Source organism: Macaca thibetana, chromosome X, assembly GCF_024542745.1.
Source record: "Macaca thibetana thibetana isolate TM-01 chromosome X, ASM2454274v1, whole genome shotgun sequence".
Lineage (NCBI taxonomy): Eukaryota > Metazoa > Chordata > Mammalia > Primates > Cercopithecidae > Macaca > Macaca thibetana.
Window position 1 is genome coordinate 64,699,371 of NC_065598.1, and position 22,137 is coordinate 64,721,507.

The following is a 22,137-nucleotide window of genomic DNA, read 5'->3' on the forward strand; positions in this document are numbered from 1 at the left end:
GGCAAACAGACATATGAAAAGATGCTCAACATCATTGATCAAAGAAATACAAATCAAAACTACAATGAGATATCATCTCACCCAGTTAAAGTGGCTTATATCCAAAAAACAGGCAATAACAAATGCTAGGGAGGATGTGGAGAAAAGGGAACTGATGTACACCGTTGGTGGGCATGAAAATTCGTACAACCACTATGGAGAACAGTTTGGAGGTTCCTCGCAAAACTAAAAATTGAGCTACTATAAGATCCAGCAATCCCACTGCTGGGTATATACCCCAAAGAAAGGAAATCAGTGTTATCAAAGAGATATCTGTACTCCGATGTTTGTTGTGGCACTGTTTACAATAGCTAAGATTTGGAAGCAACCTAAGTGTCCATCAACAGATGAATGGATAAAGAAAATGTAGTATGTGTACATAGTGGAGTAACTATTCAGCTACAAAAAAGAATGAGATCCAGTCACTTGCAACAACATGGATGGAACTGGAGATCATTATGTTAAGTGAAATAAGCCAGGCACAGAAAGACAAACATCACATGTTCTCACTTATTTGTGAGATCTAAAAATCAAAACAATTGAACTCATGGACATAGGGTATATAAAGATGCTTACCAGAGGTTGGGAAAGGTAGTGGAGGGATGGTGGGGAGGTGGGGATGGTAAATGAGGATCAAAAATTAGAAGGAATGAATAAGACCTACTATTGGATAGCAAAACAGAGTGAATATAGTCAATAATAACTTAATTATACATTTTAAAATAACTTAAAGAGTATATTTGGATTGTTTGTAACACAAAGGATAAATGCTTGAGGTGATGGATACCCCATTTACCTTGATGTGATTATTATGCATTGCATGCCTGTATCAAAACATCTCATGTACCCCATAAATGTATATACCTACTATGTACCCCAAAAAATTAAAAATAAAAAAATGGCCTATGGAGATTGCTGCGTTTTATATCTGGCTTTTGAGAATTTATTTTATTCTTTTAGTTTAATGTAATGAAATGGATACTGATGCAGGAGCAACTGTTCAACCAAAAGTCTAAGGGTAATTAGCTTTGCACCACTCCATGAGAATCTCCTATAGATGAGCAGCTGGCAGGAGCCCAATTCAGGACGACACAAAATGCCTCGAGAACATCATGTCCAGGCAGCCAGAGCCAATAAGCATCTGTCCTAGCTAGAGGAAGTTAGCATAAATTGCCAAACTTTTAAAACATTGGCTCTGGATCAGCAAATCTCCCCTCTGTGTACTGAGAAGCCTTCTTCTCTGGTCAAATAAAGCTGGGATCACTTGGGCTGGCAAGACCAGCTGTGGAGCTGACAGCTGTTGACCCTCGCCTCTTTCCACTTGGAAGGAGATGTGAGCTTATATAACCTCCTCCACCCACTTGCACCAGTCCCCGAGGATCCCAGCATGCAGAACAGGCAGGGCTGTGAGCTCTGAGTGAATACTGTATCACTCTTTGTACAGGAGGAGAACTTCTTGTCAGCAGGACATGGTACTTTGGCATGTAACAAACTAAGGCCTTTCTTCACAAGGGTACTCCAGCAAAGGTTTCCTAAATTCTTGCTGGAGTGTCAAGAGAAGAAATAATGAGGGTAATGAATGAGAAATCTAAAAACTATAATGTAAGATTCACCTTCAACACTACAGACAAAATTCAGATTCATGACTATTTTTAAGGTAAGGATAAATGTGGAAAAAGGAGATGGCACAGTTCAGCAACTTCCCAGACAGCCAAGATACATGGGGTCACTGGCTCTCAATCTCTGTCCCAAGGGAAATTGCCTCATTGCTCTTTTCCTGTGTTAGACAAAAATGGCAATGCCAAATTGTCTTACAGACTGCTAAGGAATCAGTCATACAGATAAATCAATCAAGCCTAGGATTATAAACCTTGCAAGTGTTTATAAACTATAAGTTAAAAGGAAGACTTAAAAAGTCATCTTTAAAATGTATAGAAGAAATTCACAGAAATCGAACTAATATTTCAATGCCAAGCATGTTTTATGCACTACCTCATTGAATCCTCACAATAACCCTGTGAGGTTGATATAATTATTGTTCACATTTTAGAGTTGAAAACAAGGCTCAGAGGAGTGAAGAACTTCACTCCATGTCACAGAACTAGTAGCAGAGTTGGTCTGCTCTGTTCTGATGCCTATGTGCCACGTGGCTAAAGGCGTGGACTCTGGAATCAGATAACCTGGGTTCAAGTACCAGCTCTGCTCCTTTCTAGTGCTTGACTGCGCCAAAGTTATGTCACCTCCCTGTGCCTTAGGTTTTTGTTGTTGTTGTTCCTTGTTCGTGTTTGGTATTTGTGTTTGTTTGTAGGAATAAGTAAGACTCCCTATCTCATAGAGTAGGTTTGAGGATTAAATGAATTAGTACCTCTAGACTTCTTAGAATACCTGGCACTATATGAGCATGATATGAATGTCTGACAAATAAACACATAAAAATATGTTATAATAGCATAAAGACAGAAGAGGCCATGAGTCATATCTAGCCCACTGTGCTGCTTCCAGGAATAACGCCACTTAACACATCACATAGCAACAGATGCCTCTCTAACAGATCTTTGGGGACAGCGATGTTACCAGTTTCCCTAACAATATATAACATTAAAGTACAGTTACATGCCAAAAGCACTTATTCTGCCTGAACTTCAGTTCTTCCTATTATGATTTTGGCCTACTTCTCCTTGTTCAGGCCTTTGAAGAACTGGAAAACAGATAAGCATGGTAATGTGGAATGTAGAATTGTAGTAAAACAGCTTTAATTTCATGAGAAAAGGAGGAGAGCTGAAACCTCTCCCAATCCCCCTGCTCAATTTTTGTTTTGTTTTTGTTTTGTTTTGTTTTGTTTTGTTTTGGAGATGGAGTCTCACCTTGTTGCCAGGCTGGAATACAATGGCGCAATCCCGGCTCACTGCAATCTCTGCCTCCTGGGTTCAAGCGATTCTCCTGCCTCAGCCTCCCGAGTAGCTGGGATTACAGGCACGCACCACCACACCTGGCTAATTTTTGTATTTTTAGTAGAGACGGGATTTCACCATGTTGGCCAGGCTGGTCTCGATCTCCTGACCTCATGATCCACCTGCCTCGGCCTCCCAAAGTGCTGCAATTACAGGCATGAGCCACCACACGTGGCCCCTCCTCAAATATTAACTATTCTTCTAAAGCAATGAAGATTGAGGAATAGAAAAAGAACTCAAAGTTCCGATCTTGACTGATTCAACCTAGCTGTTTGAACATAGACTAATCACTGCATCCATTTACTCTACATCCTTATCTAGAAAATGAAAATACAAGATGAAGACATCACATGGACCCTTAATGCTCAAATATCAAGGAAAATGACTTGTTCCAGGTCATACTAAAAAAAGTGTCATGGTTAGGACTCAAAACCAGATATCCTAACCACAAGGATCTTCCTACTATACCTCTCACTCTCCAACAGAGTATCTTTTCTAGCTCTCATCTTCTGACTTCCTGCTACCACTACTTTTCAGCCAAGGCATGGCAGACTGAATTATTATTCCCAAATTTCCCCCTACCTCTCAGTATCCATGTACTCTGCCATGTGACCTTGCAGTTCTGCTAAAGGAAGAATGTATTTCACCTCCTTACTGATGTTGGGCTTGGCATATGATTTGTTTTGGTCAACTGAATTTGTAAGGAAGCAATGGTAGGCTGGCTTGGAGCTTAGCTTTGAAAGACCTCACACGTCTCTGCTTACCCACCATGCACTTCTGCCACCATCCTGAGAATAATCTGCCTCAGGTGACCCTCTGATGCCTGAAAAATTGAGACACATACAGCAGACCTAAATGGAACTTGTGGCCTGAGCCAGGCCCCATCGAATCTAATTGGAAAAAAAAAAAAAACAAAGCTACCTCAGCCAACCCATAGATGTGTGAGCCAGAAATAAATGCTTATTGCTTTATGCTGCTGAATTTTGGGATGCTTTGTTATGTTATTCTTATGATATCTAACTAATATACAAGGTTTTCTGGGGTTCCCAGAAAAGTATTTCCTGGCAATGATAACGTCTTAAAGAACTAAAAATTTGAGCCCAAATTAAATCGCCATACATATCATCAGGCAACATCATCTACCAACCTTCCCATTTTCCAATGAGAGGGTTTACCCATGAACTCAAACAACAGCTTGTTTAAAGTTCTTATTTTCCTGCCTCAGTTTCCTCATCTGCAAAATAAATGTTACAGTAGGGACTGCATCATAGAGTTGTCAAAAGGCCCAAAAGAGATTCTATGATAAATATTTAATACATATTGAGTGTTTCATAAGAATAGCAATGATGATGATGAATTGGCATCTTCCTTGATACAATCAAGGAGAGGAAAGTAAATGCTTTGAAAACAATATAACAATTTCCTTTTAACTATTAAATTCTGGTTGGGGTACAGGGCTTTTCCCCCCTTACTTGCCTAATAATGCCAGCCACTTCCTAATTGTCAAAGGAAGTGAGAAGCAGCTTTATCTCACACACACAGAGGCTACATAAGTAAATAAGAAAAAAAAAAAATCCTCTGGACATGCATATCCTACTGTGAGCAGAAGCCAGTTTCCTGGGGAGTTTTATTTTCAGAGGAAGTCTGGCTTTGGAAGATGGACCTCCTCAAAGATTGCTGTGCCTGGTGAAACTGACAACATAGTGCCAGTTGAAAGACAAAATTTTTAAACAGCCGCTTTGGTTAAAAAACAAGCAAGTAAAAAAAAAAGTTCTATTAACTAAGTTGTCTGGATAAATATTGGCTTAGTAGATTATTAAAATAAAAATACACCCCTTGATTTTCAAAATAGAAATCTGGAGACCCAGCTAGGCTCTAGTCTTAGCTAGTATTAATCATATAACTTTAGAAGTAAAATAAACCATATAGTTCATTATCCTCATTTTTTTCAGATAAGGAAACTATGATGCAAAAAGGTACATCTGATTCTTTCTGAAGAGAAATGGCTAAAGCAGGAATGTGTTAAATGAGGGCCAAGACATTGGGCCTACAAGGTTATCTCAGCATAATTTGAACAAAACTAAAACTCATAGAGCTCTGTCCAAAATATCATATCTATGTAATATCTCTGAAGAACTGGTGATTACATCTGACTAGGAATCAGGTGACCTGGGTTCTGATCCCATCTCCCCCGCTAATCATCTATGCCCCTAGTCAATCACTTAACCTTTTAAGCCTCAGTTCCCTCAACTGTAAAGTGAGGTGGGACTAATAACTTTGAAGGTCTCTTCCGCTGCTAAATGTAAGCTACAATATAAATGGATAGTAATAAGTCAAATTCGGTTAAATTTTTTAAAATTTTAAAACCACAATATGCTTACATCATATAGGCAGAAATCACTGCCATATAAATTCTTAAAGTGCCTGTAGAAGCTAAAGCAACTCCATCTTGGATGCAAATCTACTATGTTGACTTCTGATTAACCTCTGTTCTGGAAATGCCTCTAAGATTTCTACTTTATCTACTGTTATCAATCCTGCCCTTAGATCAAAATAACTTTAGCCATAGATACTGCCCTTAGAAAGATTCACATAGCATTCTTCCCTTTGCCGGGAAGGTCAACTTCAATTGTCCTGCATATTCCTTCCCTGGGTCTAGAGGGTAATGGTGCAGGGATCCACCATCTTGTCTCACTGCTCCCCAAGACTATGGCTTCTATTTGTAAATATCATGAGATATGAGAACATGTTTCTCTCTCAGAAACCGGATATGTCAGCTTCTTTCTTAAGTCTCTCAGCTTCCTTAGATTTCAGGGGTAGGTGTGCATAGATCTGCTCACTGTGGAACAGTGCTTAAGACCTGTTGGAGGAACAAAAGTGATACAAGAAGCATGAAGGTAGCAGAAGAATTGAGTTTTATTCCTTGCTCTGCCACTAGCTTCCCATAGGACCTAGGAGGGGTCACATTCCCTCTCTGGGTCTTTGAGGCAATCTCTCTTTGGAAGACAAGATACAGTAAAAGTGCCTCTGTGATTATTATATTAAAGTACTATAGATAGATAACCAGTATTTTTCTCTTTCCTGCCCTTTGAATATATTCCAGAGGCTCCTGGTTAGAGTCCAGCATCTCTATTCTCAAAAGGCCATTATGACAGTCACTGTTCATTGCCAATTCAATAGCCACTCTCTTTCTTCCTATTTCTTCAGATATCAGGCAGGCAAGCAATGTTCTCCAAAAAAAAGTAAGCCCCTCTCCCAGGCCAAAGGAGAATTTTAGTATTCCTATTTCTTTTTCCTAAATATTGTCCTAGGAGTTGGCCCATAACTCCGCTATTGCCAATGAGTTATTAGGGAAAGTCAGCTGGCAACTTAGGTAAGACATTTTTCTCTTGGATAAAAGACAAAATATGTCATGTGAAAAGAGCCCTTTATGGCTGGGCATGGTGGCTCATACCTGTAATCCCAGCAATTTGGGAAGCCTCGGCTTCCCAAACACCTGAGGTCAGGAGTTCAAGACCAGCCTGGGCAACATGGTGAAACCCTGTCTCTGCCAAAAATCCAAAAATTAGCCAGGCGTGGTGGCGTATACCTGTAATCTCAACTAGCTGGGCGGGGCTGAGGCATGAGAGTTGCTTGAGCCTGGGAGGCAGAGGTTACAGTAAGCCAAGATTGCACCACTCCAGCCTGGGAGGCAGATAGAGACTTTGTCTCACCAAAAAAAAAAAAAAAAAAAAAAAAGAAAAGAAAAGAAAAAAGAGCTCCCTCCCTTCCTTTCTGCTTGGGATGCTAACATGTGAGTATGTAATATGTTGAGCTGTGACAGCCATCTTACGACCCTGAGGTGAAGTCTAAGAGAATCACAGAGAAAAGACCTGGAGGACACTGACTGAAACTTCTAACTGCCTACCTCAAGAGTTTCTTAGGTCACCTATCCATACATACATACGATACAGTTAAATTTATAAATTAGCGACAGTAAGAGATGAGCAACAATAACTACTAAAATAGCACAACAAAAATTATAATATACTGAAATAAAAGTTATGTGAATATGGATAAAGAAAGTTATTAAATCAACAACAAAAGTTATTGTAGTGTTTGATGGTTAACTTTATGTGTCAATGTGGCCATGCCACGGTACCTAAACATTTGCTCAAATACTAGTCTAGATATTTACTTAGCAGTAGTTTTTAGATGACGTTAACATTTAAACTAGTAGTCTTGCGAATGTATGTGGGCCTCATCTAATCAGTCAAAGGCCTTAGGAGTAAAAAGACTGAGGAAGATGACTGAGGAAGAGGAAGAGGAAATGCCTTTGGATTTGAGATGCAACATCAACTCTTCCCTGAGTGTCCATCTTGCCAGCCTGGCCTATGGATTTTGAATTTGCCAGTGCCTACAATCGTAAAGAGAATTCCTTAAACTAAACTCCTCTCTACAAACACACCCACACCCACATACACACAAACACATGCACACACACACACACACACACATAAATGCCTTGTTCTGTTTCTTTGGAGAACCCTAAAACATGGTATAACGATTTTTGACTAAAAATATACAAAAAGCCTAACTGACTCATTCAATCACTTTGTTCCTGGGCATTTATTATTCCTCCCAAATATCCTAGGAGAGAAAGTCATTACTGAAGTGGCTATGTTGTCTGGGATATAAACCCAGGGTTTGTCATTTCTTGCCAGGAAAATTTAGGAAACGGACACATACGAGGAGTTTAGGAGCGGAGGTTTAACAGGCAGAAGAGAAGAGAAAGAGAAACAGCTCTCTCGCTAGAGAGAGAGGGGTCTCCAAAAGGAAAGGACCTGCTCGCTGTGAATGCACCAGATTTTACAGTCCAGCTTGAGGAGGTGGTGTCTGATTTAGGTAGGGCTCACAGATTGATCAGGTGTGACGTTTACATAGAGCAAGGGAAAGGCTGGTCTCCCCGCCCTAATCTTATTAGGCAAATGAATTATCCTTGGCAGGCACCATCCTGTCTACTTCTTACTGTACACATGGCTGGCAGAGAAAGGATGATGGAGGAGCCATCTTGAACGTGTCTAGTCCCTAACTCCTGACGTCATTCACCCATGCAAGCTCTTAGCTTGCTTGTCTATGTCTGCAGCGCAACTTTACAGACTGCTCTTTGTTAGAAAATGATTTGAGGCTGCTTTTCATTAAAAAGAAAAGCCTTACCAAGGACTCCTATATCTGCTTACTATCTGCCTAAGTGATTTCTTCTTAATTCCTATATTACCAAAGTCCCTGGAATCTTAACATACAGGCACACCTCGCTTTTATTATGCTTTGCTTTATTATGCTTCACAGTTACTGAATTTTTTACAAATTGAAGGTTTGTGTCAACCTGGCATGGATCAAGTGTACCAGCACCATTTTTCCAACAGCATGTGCTGACTTCATGTATCTGTGTCAGCATCATTTTTTTTTTTTAGCAATACAGTTTTTTTTTAATTTTATATATACATTTTGTTTTTAGATATAATGCTATTGAGGGCCAGGTGCAGTGGCTCACACCTGTAATCCCAGCACTTTGGGAGGCCAAGGCAGGTGAATCATTTGAGGTCAGGAGTTTGAGACCAGCTTGGCCAACATGGTGAAACTCCGTCTCTACTAAAATCACAAAAATTAGCTGGGTGTGGTGGCACACGCCTGTAATCCCAGCTACTCGGGAGGCTGAGTCAGGAGAATTGCTTGAACCCGGGAAGTGGAGGTTGCAGTGAGCTGAGATTGCACCATGGCACTCCAGCCTGGGTGACAGAACAAGACTCCATTTCAAAAAAAAAAAAGAAAAAGGCAAAAAAAAAAAAAAAAAAAGACATAATGCTACTGAACCTTTCACAGACTACAGTACAATGTAAATGTAACTCTTTTATGCACTTGGAAAACAAAATTTTTGTGACTCACTTTATTGCAATACTCACTTCATTACAATGGTCTGGAACTGAATACACAATATCTTCAAGGTATGCATTTATTAGAGCTTCCAGAAACCCATTTGCTAATACAAGTTAACAGTTAAGAATATGGAATTACTGTGTTAGAAGGCATTCAATTTTAAGCTTTTCTGGCATATGGTTGAAGCCAAGTAGCAAGAACAAAATTATACCACCCTGTTCAGGATAAACAGAATGGACTTCAGAATTGGAGAGACCAGAAAGACCTGTATTTAAATCCTAGCTTTGCCATTTTGTAGCCTGTGTGACCTTGAACAAGTAGGTCATCCTCTCTGAGCCCTGGTTTCCTCTTCTGTAAAATGGGGGATAAAATCTTCACAGGGTACTATAAAGTTGAGATGGCAGTATAGACCCCAATGCACATCAGGTACTGAAAAAAAAAAAAAATTAGCTCCCTTACCTTCCTCTACCAAGAAAATATTTATTAGACCTACACAGTTGCCAATAGCCACAGGTGGCTACATTACCTTAAATTAACTAAAATCAACTAAAATTTAAAATACAGTTTTTTCAGTTACACTAGTAACCTTTCAAGTATGCAGTAGCTACATGTTGCTAGAAGCTATTGTAGTGGAAAACTCAGATATAGAACATTTGACATTTCCTCCAAAAACAGAAAATCACCAAATTACAATCCAATTTAGGGAGATACATGCTCTTGATTTCCTGTATCTCCTGTCAACTCCAAACATGACTTTGAAGCCAGCTAATATTAGGAACCGAGTTACAAGCTCACAAAAGGAAATCTCATTTGAGCGAGATCACCCTTGTAATTACAAAAACGCTCTCAAATAGTTCAAGTGGAAAGGGCACTGGGATAGGGAGAAGGGGCAGATAACAGTCTCACTGTGGTTGTAGACTGAAAGAGAAAACTAGTGTCTCTCTGCTCTTTGATGCAATTCCCTTCTACTCTAGTGAAGGATGGCAAGGGAGATACAAAAAATATGACCTCATCCTGGGTCATGGTCCATTCTATGTCACTGACAACAGGATAATATTCCCTTTTCACCCTCTACTCTTCAGATTAAAAGTGGCCATTATTCTCTTTTTCAAATATAGATTACCTTGTAAAAGGGTAATAACATTACCACATCAGCTGTGTGGGTACATGCCCAGATTGCTTGAGCAAAGGGGTTTACTCTATGCCAGATACTTTGCATATGTGGTTGGTACTAAGTAGAGTTGCTCTGTGTCTGTACAGTAGATTTCTCTTCCACAAGTGACTGCTTCCTTCTCTATATACAGATTAGAGACACGATATACATTTGTTGAATCAAATTCTCTTGCATATTTCTGAACTAACTCATTTTCCTTGGATATGTAGCAAATAAAACACTTTTATACTGCTAGTGATGAGTGATGACATAAATTGATACAACCATTTTGTAGACCAATTTGGTAACACATCTAGTAAAAATGCATAGATTCTACAAAATAGAAATTCTATTTCTAAGTATATACCCAGGAGAAGAGTTGAAATATGCACAAAGAGACATGTAAATCACTGTCACAGAAGTATTGTTTGCACTCGCATAAAAAAATGGAAGCAAATGACTCATCCATCAATAAGATAATGAGCATGGCACAATGTCTCACAATCCAAACACTTTGGGAGGCCAAGGCTGGAGGATCACTTGAGACCAGGAATTCAAGACCAGCCTGGGCAACACAGGGAGACCTCATTTCAAAAAAATATTAAAAATTTGTCAGGTTTCAGCTACACGGGTGGCTGAGATTGGAAGACTGCTTGAGCCTGGGAGTTTAAGGTCATAGTGAGCTGTGATTGTGCCACTGCACTCCACCCTGGGCAACAAAGCAAGGCCCTGTCTTAAAAAAAAAAAAAAGATAATTGTTTAAGAAATCATGAGAAAAAAAAGCAATATATAAAAGAGCACCTGCAGGTCATTCCTTTTTTATAAATATGAAAATCAGTAATAGCAAACATTTATATGTTGTGTACTATGTGTACCAAATTATTCTGAGCATTTTACACATAATAAGGCATTTTATCCCCACAACTCTATGTGGTAAGTACTATCATTTATCCCATATTATAGATAATGAAACCAAGGCAAAAAGAAGTTAGTGACTTGCCTACACTCACCAGCTACTAAGTTGAAGAGCCAAAATGCAAACCCAGGTAGTCTGTCTCCAGAGTCCACTGTCTTAACCAGCATATTATGTAAAACAATACTATATACTGCTTAGGGAAATTCACCTATGAGATAAAAGGGAAGGAAAGTCATAATAGAGGAAGAAGGTCCATAATGAGGATAATCAGGAGGAATGAGGATAATCAGGAGGATAAACCCATAAAGCCACTGCCTCCATGTATGAAGAAACACGGATTGCTGGTGGAAGATGCTACAAAGGAGATATTAAGGTTTTTTAATATTCTTTTCCATTTTTTGAAATTATAACATATACTCTGAAAAATACACTGTACAAATGTCAAAAAATTTTCACAAACTGAACACACCCATGTCATCAGCACCCAAGGTCAAAACAAGAAAATATTACCTGCACCCTTGAAAGCCCCTTTGTGATTCTTTTTTTTTTTTCAGTAACACCCCAACTCTTGGAGGTAACCACTAATCTGGCTTCTAACATCATCATTTAGTTTTACCTGTTTTTGCACTTTATAGAAAGGGACTCATATAGCAGGTAATCTTTCGTGACTTTTTTTTTTTAACTCAACCTTGTATTTCTCATATTCATCTATTTTACGGTGAACAACAGTTCTAATTCATTTGTTCTCATTACTATAGAATAATGACAATTTGCTACAATGTATATATCCATTCAACTGGTGACAGGCATTATTAATCTTTTTTTAAAAAATCTTCTGATACGAGCCCCACAAAGCAGGGTTCAGAGTACAGTGTAGTAGAAAGAGCACAGTCCCTGGAGTAACAAAAATCTGTTTTAGTCTAGCTTCTGTTAATAACTATGTGTCCTTCTACAAGTTATTTGGCCATTATGGGTCTTGACTTCCACATCTGTAGGATACAAAGAATAATAATTGAAAGGACATAAACCAAGTACCTAGTACATGGTAGTTATTACTGTAAGGCTTATAAAATGTTTGCTACAGACTTGAAAATCACTTATGGATTACTGTCACATAGCTTAATTCTTGAGCACCTTGTCCACTTGATCTTCCCTGCTAATGCACTCTGGTAGCCATTGAAACCCAAATATGGTAATTCAAATTCTTTGAATCTATCAGTGGGTGGTTTGCTGCTGTTTCCTTCCCCTCTTTCCCAGAGCAAGCACTGGCCTTTGGAATGCAGACCAACACTAACACCTTTGTCTTCATCTACATTGTCAGGTTTCTGCCATCTTTGATATGTTTTCAGTCTCATCTACCTCCAGAACAGACCCTTTTCTTAAAGTTCTTTCTGTGATATCTACACATGGATGCGAAACATCATTAAGACTGACAATCCTATGTCCTGTCATCAATGCCCTCTTGCCTGCCATCTCTTGGGTGAGAACACACTATATCATAGCTTCCACACCAGCTCCCACTCTCCATGAAGTGTGTTAAATGCAGACTCAGATGTCTTAGTCAGACAATTTGGCCCTGGTCCCACCAGAAACCACAAAAAGGTTCAATTCACTGGTTGTTCCTCTCTGGCAAGGGCACCCTTGAAAAAGAACTGAAAACATCATACTGTGGGCAACTCTGACAAGACCCAAAAAATATGAATCAAAGGGTACAAATATCCTCCCTGTCATAAGGCTAGAGGGGATGACTGAGTCTTTATTCTGCCATCCCTACCGGACAGTCTAGCATTCTACACTGCGGGATGAAAGACCCATTATAAACAGAGCTGGACTAAGACTTGCTTGTCCTCGCTTAATCTTGGGTCAGAGAACTCAGGGCGGGGGTGGGGGCGGGGAAGTTGCATGATTATAGGAAGGTGAATAGTGGTGAGAAGAGTTCTGCAAATCAAGTGATAAAGTGTACACATGGGGAAGGATGCACAAACTTTGCATGTGTTGGGAATTTTGAGAGGTGGGAGGGATAGGAGTGAACCAAACAGAAATCTAGAGCGGCTGCTCGAAGACGTCTAAACACAGTAGAGAAGAAATTAGGAAAAAGGGGCAAAGAAAGGAATTATCCTTCATCTATCCTTGGCTCCAGAAATTAACTCTTATATTAACCCAGTATAAGATATGTCAAAATTCAAGGACTCACAGCCAAGGAACTTGGGTTCAAATTCTGGATTGTCCACTGTTTTATTCCACTGTAAAATAAGTCTATTAATAACATCAAGAAGATTACATTAAGGTTCCAGACTAGAATAATAATGTTATAACCCCTAAAATGAAAAATGAAAGTGTGGCTGATGGGAGTTGAGAGCTAAAATGGTTAAACAAGACAGAAGTGCTAATATCTTCATGTTACAAAGCTAGAGTCAAAAGTTTGTGAAATAAGAAATAAGAGTCTCAGTATATTATTTAAAATAACAGAAGTAAGCAGTACAAGAAGTAAAATGGTGCTATAATTATTAAACAGTGGAAGAGGGAAAGTAAGGGGGAAGTGTGAGCAATGATCTCCTGTATTCACAGCAAGGAGAAAAAATTTTTAAACTAAAATAAAACATAGTAATATAAACATTTTAAAATATAAAAATAACAGAAGGATGAAACATAAATCGTTAAAAGTGGATACCTCTGAGTAATGGGTAAACATGAGAAGCCTTTTTGTTTTCTTTGTAGACTCTGTTTTACTATTTTATTTTTAAAAATATGTCTATGCATATATCGTTTATAAAATTTTAATTTTTAAAATGGAAAAGTTGGCATTATTTTCTCAAAAAGTAAGGATTGTGAAATGGGGTTAGTCTGATGAAATTGCAGATCACACATTAAAGTTAGAAAAAAACAAATGTCCTGCCGGGTGCAGTGGCTCACGCCTGTAATCCCAGCACTTTGGGAGGCCAAGGTGGGTGGATCACCTGAGTTCAGGAGTTTGAGATCAGCCTGACCAACATGGAGAAATCCCATCTCTACTAAAAATGCAAATAAAATTAGCTAGGCATGGTGTCACATGCCTGTAATCCAAGCTACTAGGAAGGCTGAGGCAGGAGAAGCGCTTGAACCCGGGAGGCGGAGGTTGTGGTGAGCCGAGATCGCGCCATTGTACTCTAGCCTGGGCAACAAGAGCAAAACTCCGACAAAAAAGGAAGAAGAAGAAAGAAGAAGAAAAAAGAAGAAGAAGAAGAAAGAAGAAGAAGAAGAAGAAGGAGAAGGAGAAGGAGGAGAAGGAGGAGAAGGAGAAGGAGAAAGAGAAGGAGAAGGAGAAGAAGGAGAAGGAGAAGAAGAAGAGAAGGAGGAGGAGAAGGAGAAGAAGGAGGAGGAGGAGGAGAAGAGGAAGAAGAAGAAGAAGAAGAAGAAGAACAACAACAACAACAACAACAACAACAATGAGAAGGAGAAGGAGAAGGAGGAGAAGAAGAAGAAGAGGAAGAAGAAGAGGAAGAAGAGGAAGAAGAAGAGGAAGAGGAGGAAGAAGAAGAGGAAGAAGAAGAAGAAGAGGAGGAATAAGAGGAGAAAGAAGAGGAAGAAGAGGAAGAGGAGGAAGAAGAAGAAGAGGAAGAAGAAGAGGAAGAGGAGGAAGAGGAAGAGGAAGAAGAGGAAGAGGAGGAAGAGGAAGAGGAAGAAGAAGAGAAGAGAAGAGAAGAAGTGTCCTTCTCATTGCATAAATATACCAACTCCATACAGAAGTTGAAAGACATGTCCTATTTAGTTGAAAACAGGAAGATCTATCTGGTTTAACCATAAGGATGTAGTTCACATATATTTTTAACCAATAGGGTTCTGTTATAAAAGACGTGTTGCCCCCAAATTCCACTATAGAAAACACATCCAAGGGAAAGTGCCACTTGAAGCATCAATGCCACTTTAAGAAGTTAATCCTGCTTGAATAACAGGATGAGTTTATACAGAATGTGTTCACTATTAGTTCGGAGCATTATCTGGGTTATTTTGTTCCTTCCTTCTTTGCTTTCATCCTTCCTCCCTACCTCCCTCCACTTCTATGACAAAGAGGTATCCTCCCACATCCTGCAAAGCCAGAGACACATACTGGGAGACCTAGTAACATGAAACCTCTTCATATGCCAGTAGTCACTCAGGAAACATTCAATGTTCAACACCCCTGTCCCTCTGTTCCTGCCTCATTCATTAACTTCTCAGTTCTTTTTTGATCTTTAATTCACAGTAAGTCCATCATCAATCGGACAGTTTCATGGAGCACTTTCTATCTTCCCTATTCTATTACCAGTACTAACAAGAATTACAGTGATTAAAGAAATTTTTTTTTTTTTTTTTTTTTTTTTTGAGACGGAGTCTCGCTCTGTCACCCAGGCTGGAGTGCGGTGGCCGGATCTCAGCTCACTGCAAGCTCCGCCTCCCGGGTTCACGCCATTCTCCTGCCTCAGCCTCCCGAGTAGCTGGGACTACAGGCGCCCGCCACCTCGCCCGGCTAGTTTTTTGTATTTTTTAGTAGAGACGGGGTAAAGAAAAATTTTTAGCACATATGATTGATGAAAGAAACTTATTTAGTGCATATTATTTGCCAGGTACTGTACTAAAAACTTTATATATGTTAACTAATTTAATTAATTAAATAACTATCTGTATACAAATTTTCATCAAATACTTCCTCCTCTTGATTCTGAAGCCTGAGAAAGCCCACGAACTATCTACCAAATGGGCAGGAGCTATCTACCAAATGTAATTTCTTTGTCTAGTTCAGTGTTATCCAATAGAAAGGTAATATAAGCCACATGTAATTTTAAAATGTTTAGTAGTCACATTTCAAAAAGGAAAAATAAGTGGCCAAATATTATCACTTAAACACATAATCAAAATTAAATGTTAATATTTTCTATTTTTTCATACTGTCTTCAAAATCCACAGTATATTTTAGGGTGTATTTTCCACTTACAGTGCAACTAGTTCTGTCTACTGCATTTCTAGTACTCAGTGGACAAATATTTAGTTAATTATCCTTAGAATCTCAAACTAACAGAAGATCAGATTTGGAAGATTTGACATTGTTCTTGTTGTCAGGAGTCATGAGAAAACTGAGGTTCAGAGAGAAGTGCTATTTCCTGCAAAGTGAAATGAGCCCTAGACTTACAACAAAACTCAATTCATATCCAAGCTACTGAGTGACCTTAGAGGCTACACCTCACTGAACTTAGTGTCCCCACCTGTTAATGGAGGATAATAACCTTTACAAGATTGTTCTGAGGTTCAAATGAGAACATGGATCTATATGTGTGAGGGCCTAATATAACACCTACCACAACCAGTGAACTCACAAAGCTAGCTAGCAGCAGTGCTGGGTATATCAGGCTAAGTCCAATCACGAGATATAAAACGCTACAAACAATTAACATATAAGAAAACTCTATATGGTACACTAAGGCTAAGGAAAAGTACTCAAATAAGGACAAATTTTAATGGGGTTCAGACCTCACTTGAAAAGGAGTAATTTGGCAGGGCGTGGTAGCTCATGCCTGTAATTCTAACACTTTGGGAGGCCAAGGCAGGAGGATTGCTTGAGCTCAGGCATTCAAGACCAGTCTGGGCAACATGGTGAAACCCCATCTCTACAGAAATTACAAAACAAAACAAAAAATTAGCCAGGCGTGGTGGTATGTGCCTGTAGTCCCAGCAACTTGAGAGGCTGAGGTGAGAGGATCACCTGAGCCCAGAGAGGTCGAGGCTGAAGTGAGTCATGATTATACCACTGCACCTCAGCATGGTTGACAGAGTGAGACCCACCCTGTCTCCCAAAAAAAGAAAAGAAAAGAAGAAATTTAACACACTGGATAGCAGAATGTTTGCTGATTTGGCCCGGTGGTTCACAGTCACTGTGTAAGCAGGAGGCAACTCCCCAGAGTACAAAAAAGCGGGCCAACAGTGACCAGTGGAGAAGGTATAAAGAGAAGGTGGGAAAACTGAGTTGCAGGTGAGCTCAGCGGGGCCAGCCTGGTTTGGTGGGAACCCCCTAGGGTGCAAGGTCAATGGATGAGGGCCCTGCAGAGCGGGTAATAGCTCCATGATAACTCTTCACCAGCAAGCGGGCCATGTAGGGTAGGGGGTCTACAGAGGGAAGCTGAAGGACTGCATGGTCATGAAGCCTTCAAGGAAATTGAGGCACCATGTGCCTGGGTGGGTGGCTGGGTCAGAGTTCCATCAGCTGTCCTCCCTGCCCCTGCCCCGCCCCCGCCTCAGCTGGAAACGTGAAGAGATCCCCCTCCTCCTGCAACGTCCCTCCAGCTCCATCTACTGAGAAAGTTTAAGGCGTGCTCACTATAAAGGAAAGATGCTTAAAGAAAATCTGTCCATTATTACAGAGCAGGTATTGAGAGGCTTGGAACTGATGGGCAATAAATTGAGAACATACGGGGTAGACTATAAGTTACATTTTGACTATTGGAATTCTACATAGTTTATTGGAGACATGACTCACACTAAGTTGGTCTTCTTTGTAGATATGCAGGCTGGCCTTACTGGTAAAGAATTATGAAAAAAGATAGATACATATTTAAACTTTCTGAGACTCACATTCTTCATTGAGACAATGGATATTAAAAATCCCACCTCACAGGTTTGCTGTGAGAATTAAGGAAGAAAGCATGTGTAAAACCCTCAGTGCAGGCATGGGCCATAGAAGTACAGTCATGCACCACAAAATAATGTTTTAGTAAACAATGAACCGCATATACAATGAAAGTCCTGTAAGATTATAATACAGTATTTTTACTGTATGTTTTATATGTTTAGATAAACAAATACTTACCATTGGGTTATAACTGCCTATACTATTCAGTACAGTTAACACCAGTACAAGTTTGTAGCCTAGGAGCAATAGGCTATACCATATAGCCCAGTTGTGTATTAGGCTACACCATTGAGGTTTGTGTTAAACACACTCCTGTGAAGTTCACACAACCACGAAAACATGTAATGATGCATTTCTCAGAACAACATTAAGCAACGCATGACTGCACATAATACAAATTCATTTCCATTTGCTCAGATAATATGAGGGCAACCATGGTAGCATATCCTTACTTTCCTAGTGTTATTCTTATAAAGGAATGAAAGTAAATCAAATTATTTCACAAGTGGTTATTTTTATCCTCAGTTGTAAGTTTAAATATACTTCTATCCTTCAATTATATCCTCTCCCAACTAAGTATTGATGTTAATGAGGCTCCAGTGAAACAAGTAGAATCCAGTATTGCTGGGCTATCAGGGGAACTCACTTTGCTTGAACACCAGTCATTTCTAACAATGCCCATGTAAATCTGATGATAGCAGGCAGTGGGAGCTCAACCACTACTTTGCTCCTTCTTCTCAAAATTTGCTACTTTCATGGCCAGGCATGGAGGCTCATGCCTGTAATACCAGCACTTTGGGAAGGTGAGTTGGCAAGATAGTGTCTTTTAAAAAAAGAAAAACTTACTGTTTTCAAATTCTTGATCCAAACTGATTGTCATGATATTCCAAATAATATCTACTGGTTGGTATGCTCTTAGTCCTAAAAAAACCTAGATGCTTGGATAAGATGCTGTATTTTAGCCCTGGCAGAAGAAACAACCTCTGCTACATGGTGGATATACATTGAGAGCTCATGAAACAGACCTACACCTAGATGAAAAGATTAAAAATGAAAATCATTCACATCCCTTTAACAGGCATTGGAGAATCAGAGATCCATAGGATGGTCAAGCTGAAAAGAATGTGAAATTATCTGGCACACAGCATTATCCAATGGAAGTTTGCACAATGATGGAAATGTATTTTATCTGCACTGTCAAACACAGTAGCTACTAGACACAAGTGACAGCTGAGCACTTGAAATTTGGCTAGAAAGAATGAGGAGCTGAGTTGTTAATTTATTTAAATAGATAGTAGTTACCATAATAGACAGCAAAGACCTAGACAGCATAGCTTAATGCAAAGAGTATGGAATGTAAAGCTAAAAAGACCTTTAGGTCTAAATCCAGGCCACTATCACTTACTAGCCACATCAGTCTGCTCTTGCACTGCTATAAAGAAATACATGAGACTGGGTAATTTATAAAGAAAAGAGATTTAATGGGCTCACAGTTCTGCATGCTGTACAGGAAGTATAGCAGCTTCTCCTTTGGTGAAGTCTCAGGAAACAAAATCATGGCAGAAGGTGAAAGGAAAGCAGGTACATCTTACATGGCCAGAGCAGGAGTAAGAGGTGAGGGAGTTGCTACATACTTTCAAACAACCAGATCTGATGAGAACTCACCACTAGGAGAACAGCATTGAGGGGATGGTCCTCAACCATTCATGAAGGATCCGCCCCCATGATGTAATCACCTCCCACCGGGCCCCACCTCCAACACTGGGAATTACAACTGAACATGAGATTTAGATGGGGACACAGATCCAAACTATATCACTAGTTATATAACTTTGGTCATGTTATTTATCTTGTCCAAGGCTCAGTTACCTCATTTGTGAAATGGGGAAAATGCCAGAAGCACTCAAGGTCCTTGTGATTAAAGAATGAACGTAAAGCCCCTAGCCTAGTGCTCAACATAGCAGGCAGTTGATAAATGATAGCTAGTTTTCCAGACAAAACAACAAAAACACCAAAAGGAGAAGCAACTTATGCACAGATACAGAGTCTGTTGGCCACAAAGTCAGAGGCCAATTCTAGATTTTCTTACTTTCTTTCATGATCACTTTTCTCATAGAAACTAATCACCCACCCCTCCGATCCCCTTTGTCACGTTAGTTGAGGCTACTATAACAGAATGCCATAGACAGGGTGACATAAACAACAAACATTTATTTTGCACAGTTTAGGAGGCTGACTAGGCCAAGAGCAAAGCACCAGCAGGTTGGTGCATATCTTTGTAAAGTGAAGAGTAGTAGCCCATACAACTATTTGATTGCTATTAAAAAAAAAAAAAAAAAATCTTATACATATACAGAAAATGTACCTTGGTGAAGCCTATTTGTTCCTTCCGGAAATTTTCCAAGGGTTTAATCAGCAAATCACTAGCATTGTGTACCTAGACAAAAAGGAAAAACAAACAAAATAATTTCTAGGTTAACAAGGTTCAAATACAAGATTCCTTGTTACTATGACATTTTTTTTTTTTTTTTGAGACGGAGTCTCACGCTGTTGCCCAGGCTGGAGTGCAGTGGCGCGATCTCGGCTCACTGCAAGCTCCGCCTCCCGGGTTCCCGCCATTCTCCTGCCTCAGCCTCCTGAGTAGCTGGGACTACAGGCGCCCGCCACCGCGCCCGGCTAATTTTTTGTATTTTTAGTAGAGACGGGGTTTCACTGTGGTCTCGATCTCCTGACCTTGTGATCCGCCCGCCTCGGCCTCCCAAAGTGCTGGGATTACAGGCTTGAGCCACCGCGCCCGGCCGACATTTTCATTTATATACCATCCTGCAAAATGTTAAATGGTTTGCTGATTTGTTGGGGTTTATTATTGTTTGTTTCTATATTGTTTCTGAAAATCGAATGCATTGAGAAGAAGTGGGAGAAAGAATAAGAGGGGCATTTCTCTGTAACTTTAATGATAGTCTGATCTGAGTTTTTAATCGATAAATATCTGAAGTGATGTCCAGCAGAAGACAGAGGAGACCTGAAGGACAGGTGAAAAAGAGAAGAGAAAGAGAATGGCAAATACAAGAAAAGGACAATTGCAGCAAGTGCAAATCATTTCATCAGAGGCAAATGAGTGTGCAGTGATAGCATTAGGATAAAACATTTACAGTCCTGCCTGTGCCATAAAACCAGAAAATTTCCTTCAGAATGTGGAATGCATTACAGCATCACAGAAAACACTAGACTAGGCCTTCAAATCACCTAAATATAAATGCTCAGAAGCTAATAGGAATGGCCTGTTCAGGGACTATTAATATTGGCATTAATAAATATGTTCTGGAGATATAAAAACATCAAAATCAAAGAAGACCCCTTGTTCTTTGGGCAGGTAAAGGTATACAAAGCTTTTTCTTCATATAAACCTCTTATGAGATTGTGTATGTCCAAGGCAACAAGTGGGGTTTGTGCCTCCGTGGTGAGAGTTAGAATCACTAAAATGGAAGACCTTAGAGAAGGCATCTAACGGGCTGCATTTTGGGAATCATTGCATTAATTTTTATTAATTAGCTACAAGACAGAAAACTAAAAGACAAGTTTCCTTGCCATATAAGACATAAGTGTCAGTAAGACAAGATATATCTTCCTAACAAAAATAGACAACAGAGGAAAAAGTCAGTTTTGACAAGATCTGACTTCTCCAATCTAAGAAGCAATTTTTAACCTACCACCCCAAAAGTGTGGAAAGTTGTGGGGCATTAGTGCATGGGTTATACGTGTCTTTCAGGTAATTTGGGCCTCTTGTTTTGTGTGTAGGTATGATTCAAGGTTCAACTAAATGAGCAAACTCCTAAAATGTCACTGCTAGCCTTTGTATGAGAACAACCTGGTGAACCCTGACATTCTGATCTACTGCAGCTCCTAATGCTACCATCCAGTACAGGCAGCTCCCAGCAAAAAAATATATAAAACTAGGCAAGAAAAAAAAATGTTTTCCTTGAGAACAGTCATTCTCTATGTCTCCTGATCACCAGTGCTTTTATAGCTGGCTTTCTAAAACTTGTTTGCTACAAGCCTAGACTTAAAAAATCATGTAACCCTTCCCAAAGTTTGCTGATTTTTACAAAAACAGATCTCTTGCCTACTAACACTTCCAGACCCTGTCTGATTCTCATCACATCTCTTCTCTTCTACTGGATCTATGAAACCCCATTGAGTCCTAATCGTACTATAACCTACCTCCCAGTACAACCCTTAACATTCTCTTTTCATCTCTGAGTGTGCTCATTAGCCAAAGGCAGTAAAGTCTATAAATTCCACCCTGCAAGAGCCCCTAGTAAAGACTTCTCTTTCTATGAGGTCTGACTCATAGAAAGATTCGTTTTGGTTGCTTAGGAAATCAAAGATTCACTAACAATTATGGTATCAAAAAAAATTACACCAAAGTCTCTCCTTAATTGAAAGTAAAACTTCTTCTACTAAAAATATCCACAAATTAAGTCATTGGTGTCATAGGCCCAGTACAGAAAGTCCATTTTTC

At 39.6% G+C, this 22,137-nt stretch overlaps 1 protein-coding gene across 3 annotated transcripts in view; it reads right to left on the minus strand.

The window, feature by feature from the left end:
* OPHN1 (oligophrenin 1) overlaps nucleotides 1-22,137 on the minus strand; it is a 376,301-nt gene that overhangs the window by 204,856 nt on the left and 149,308 nt on the right. For all 3 annotated transcript variants that reach the window (XM_050776883.1, XM_050776881.1, XM_050776882.1), the window contains exon 5: nucleotides 19,981-20,052. In XM_050776883.1, the coding sequence (XP_050632840.1) occupies nucleotides 19,981-20,052 (72 nt within the window). The remainder of the gene's footprint in view (nucleotides 1-19,980; nucleotides 20,053-22,137) is intronic.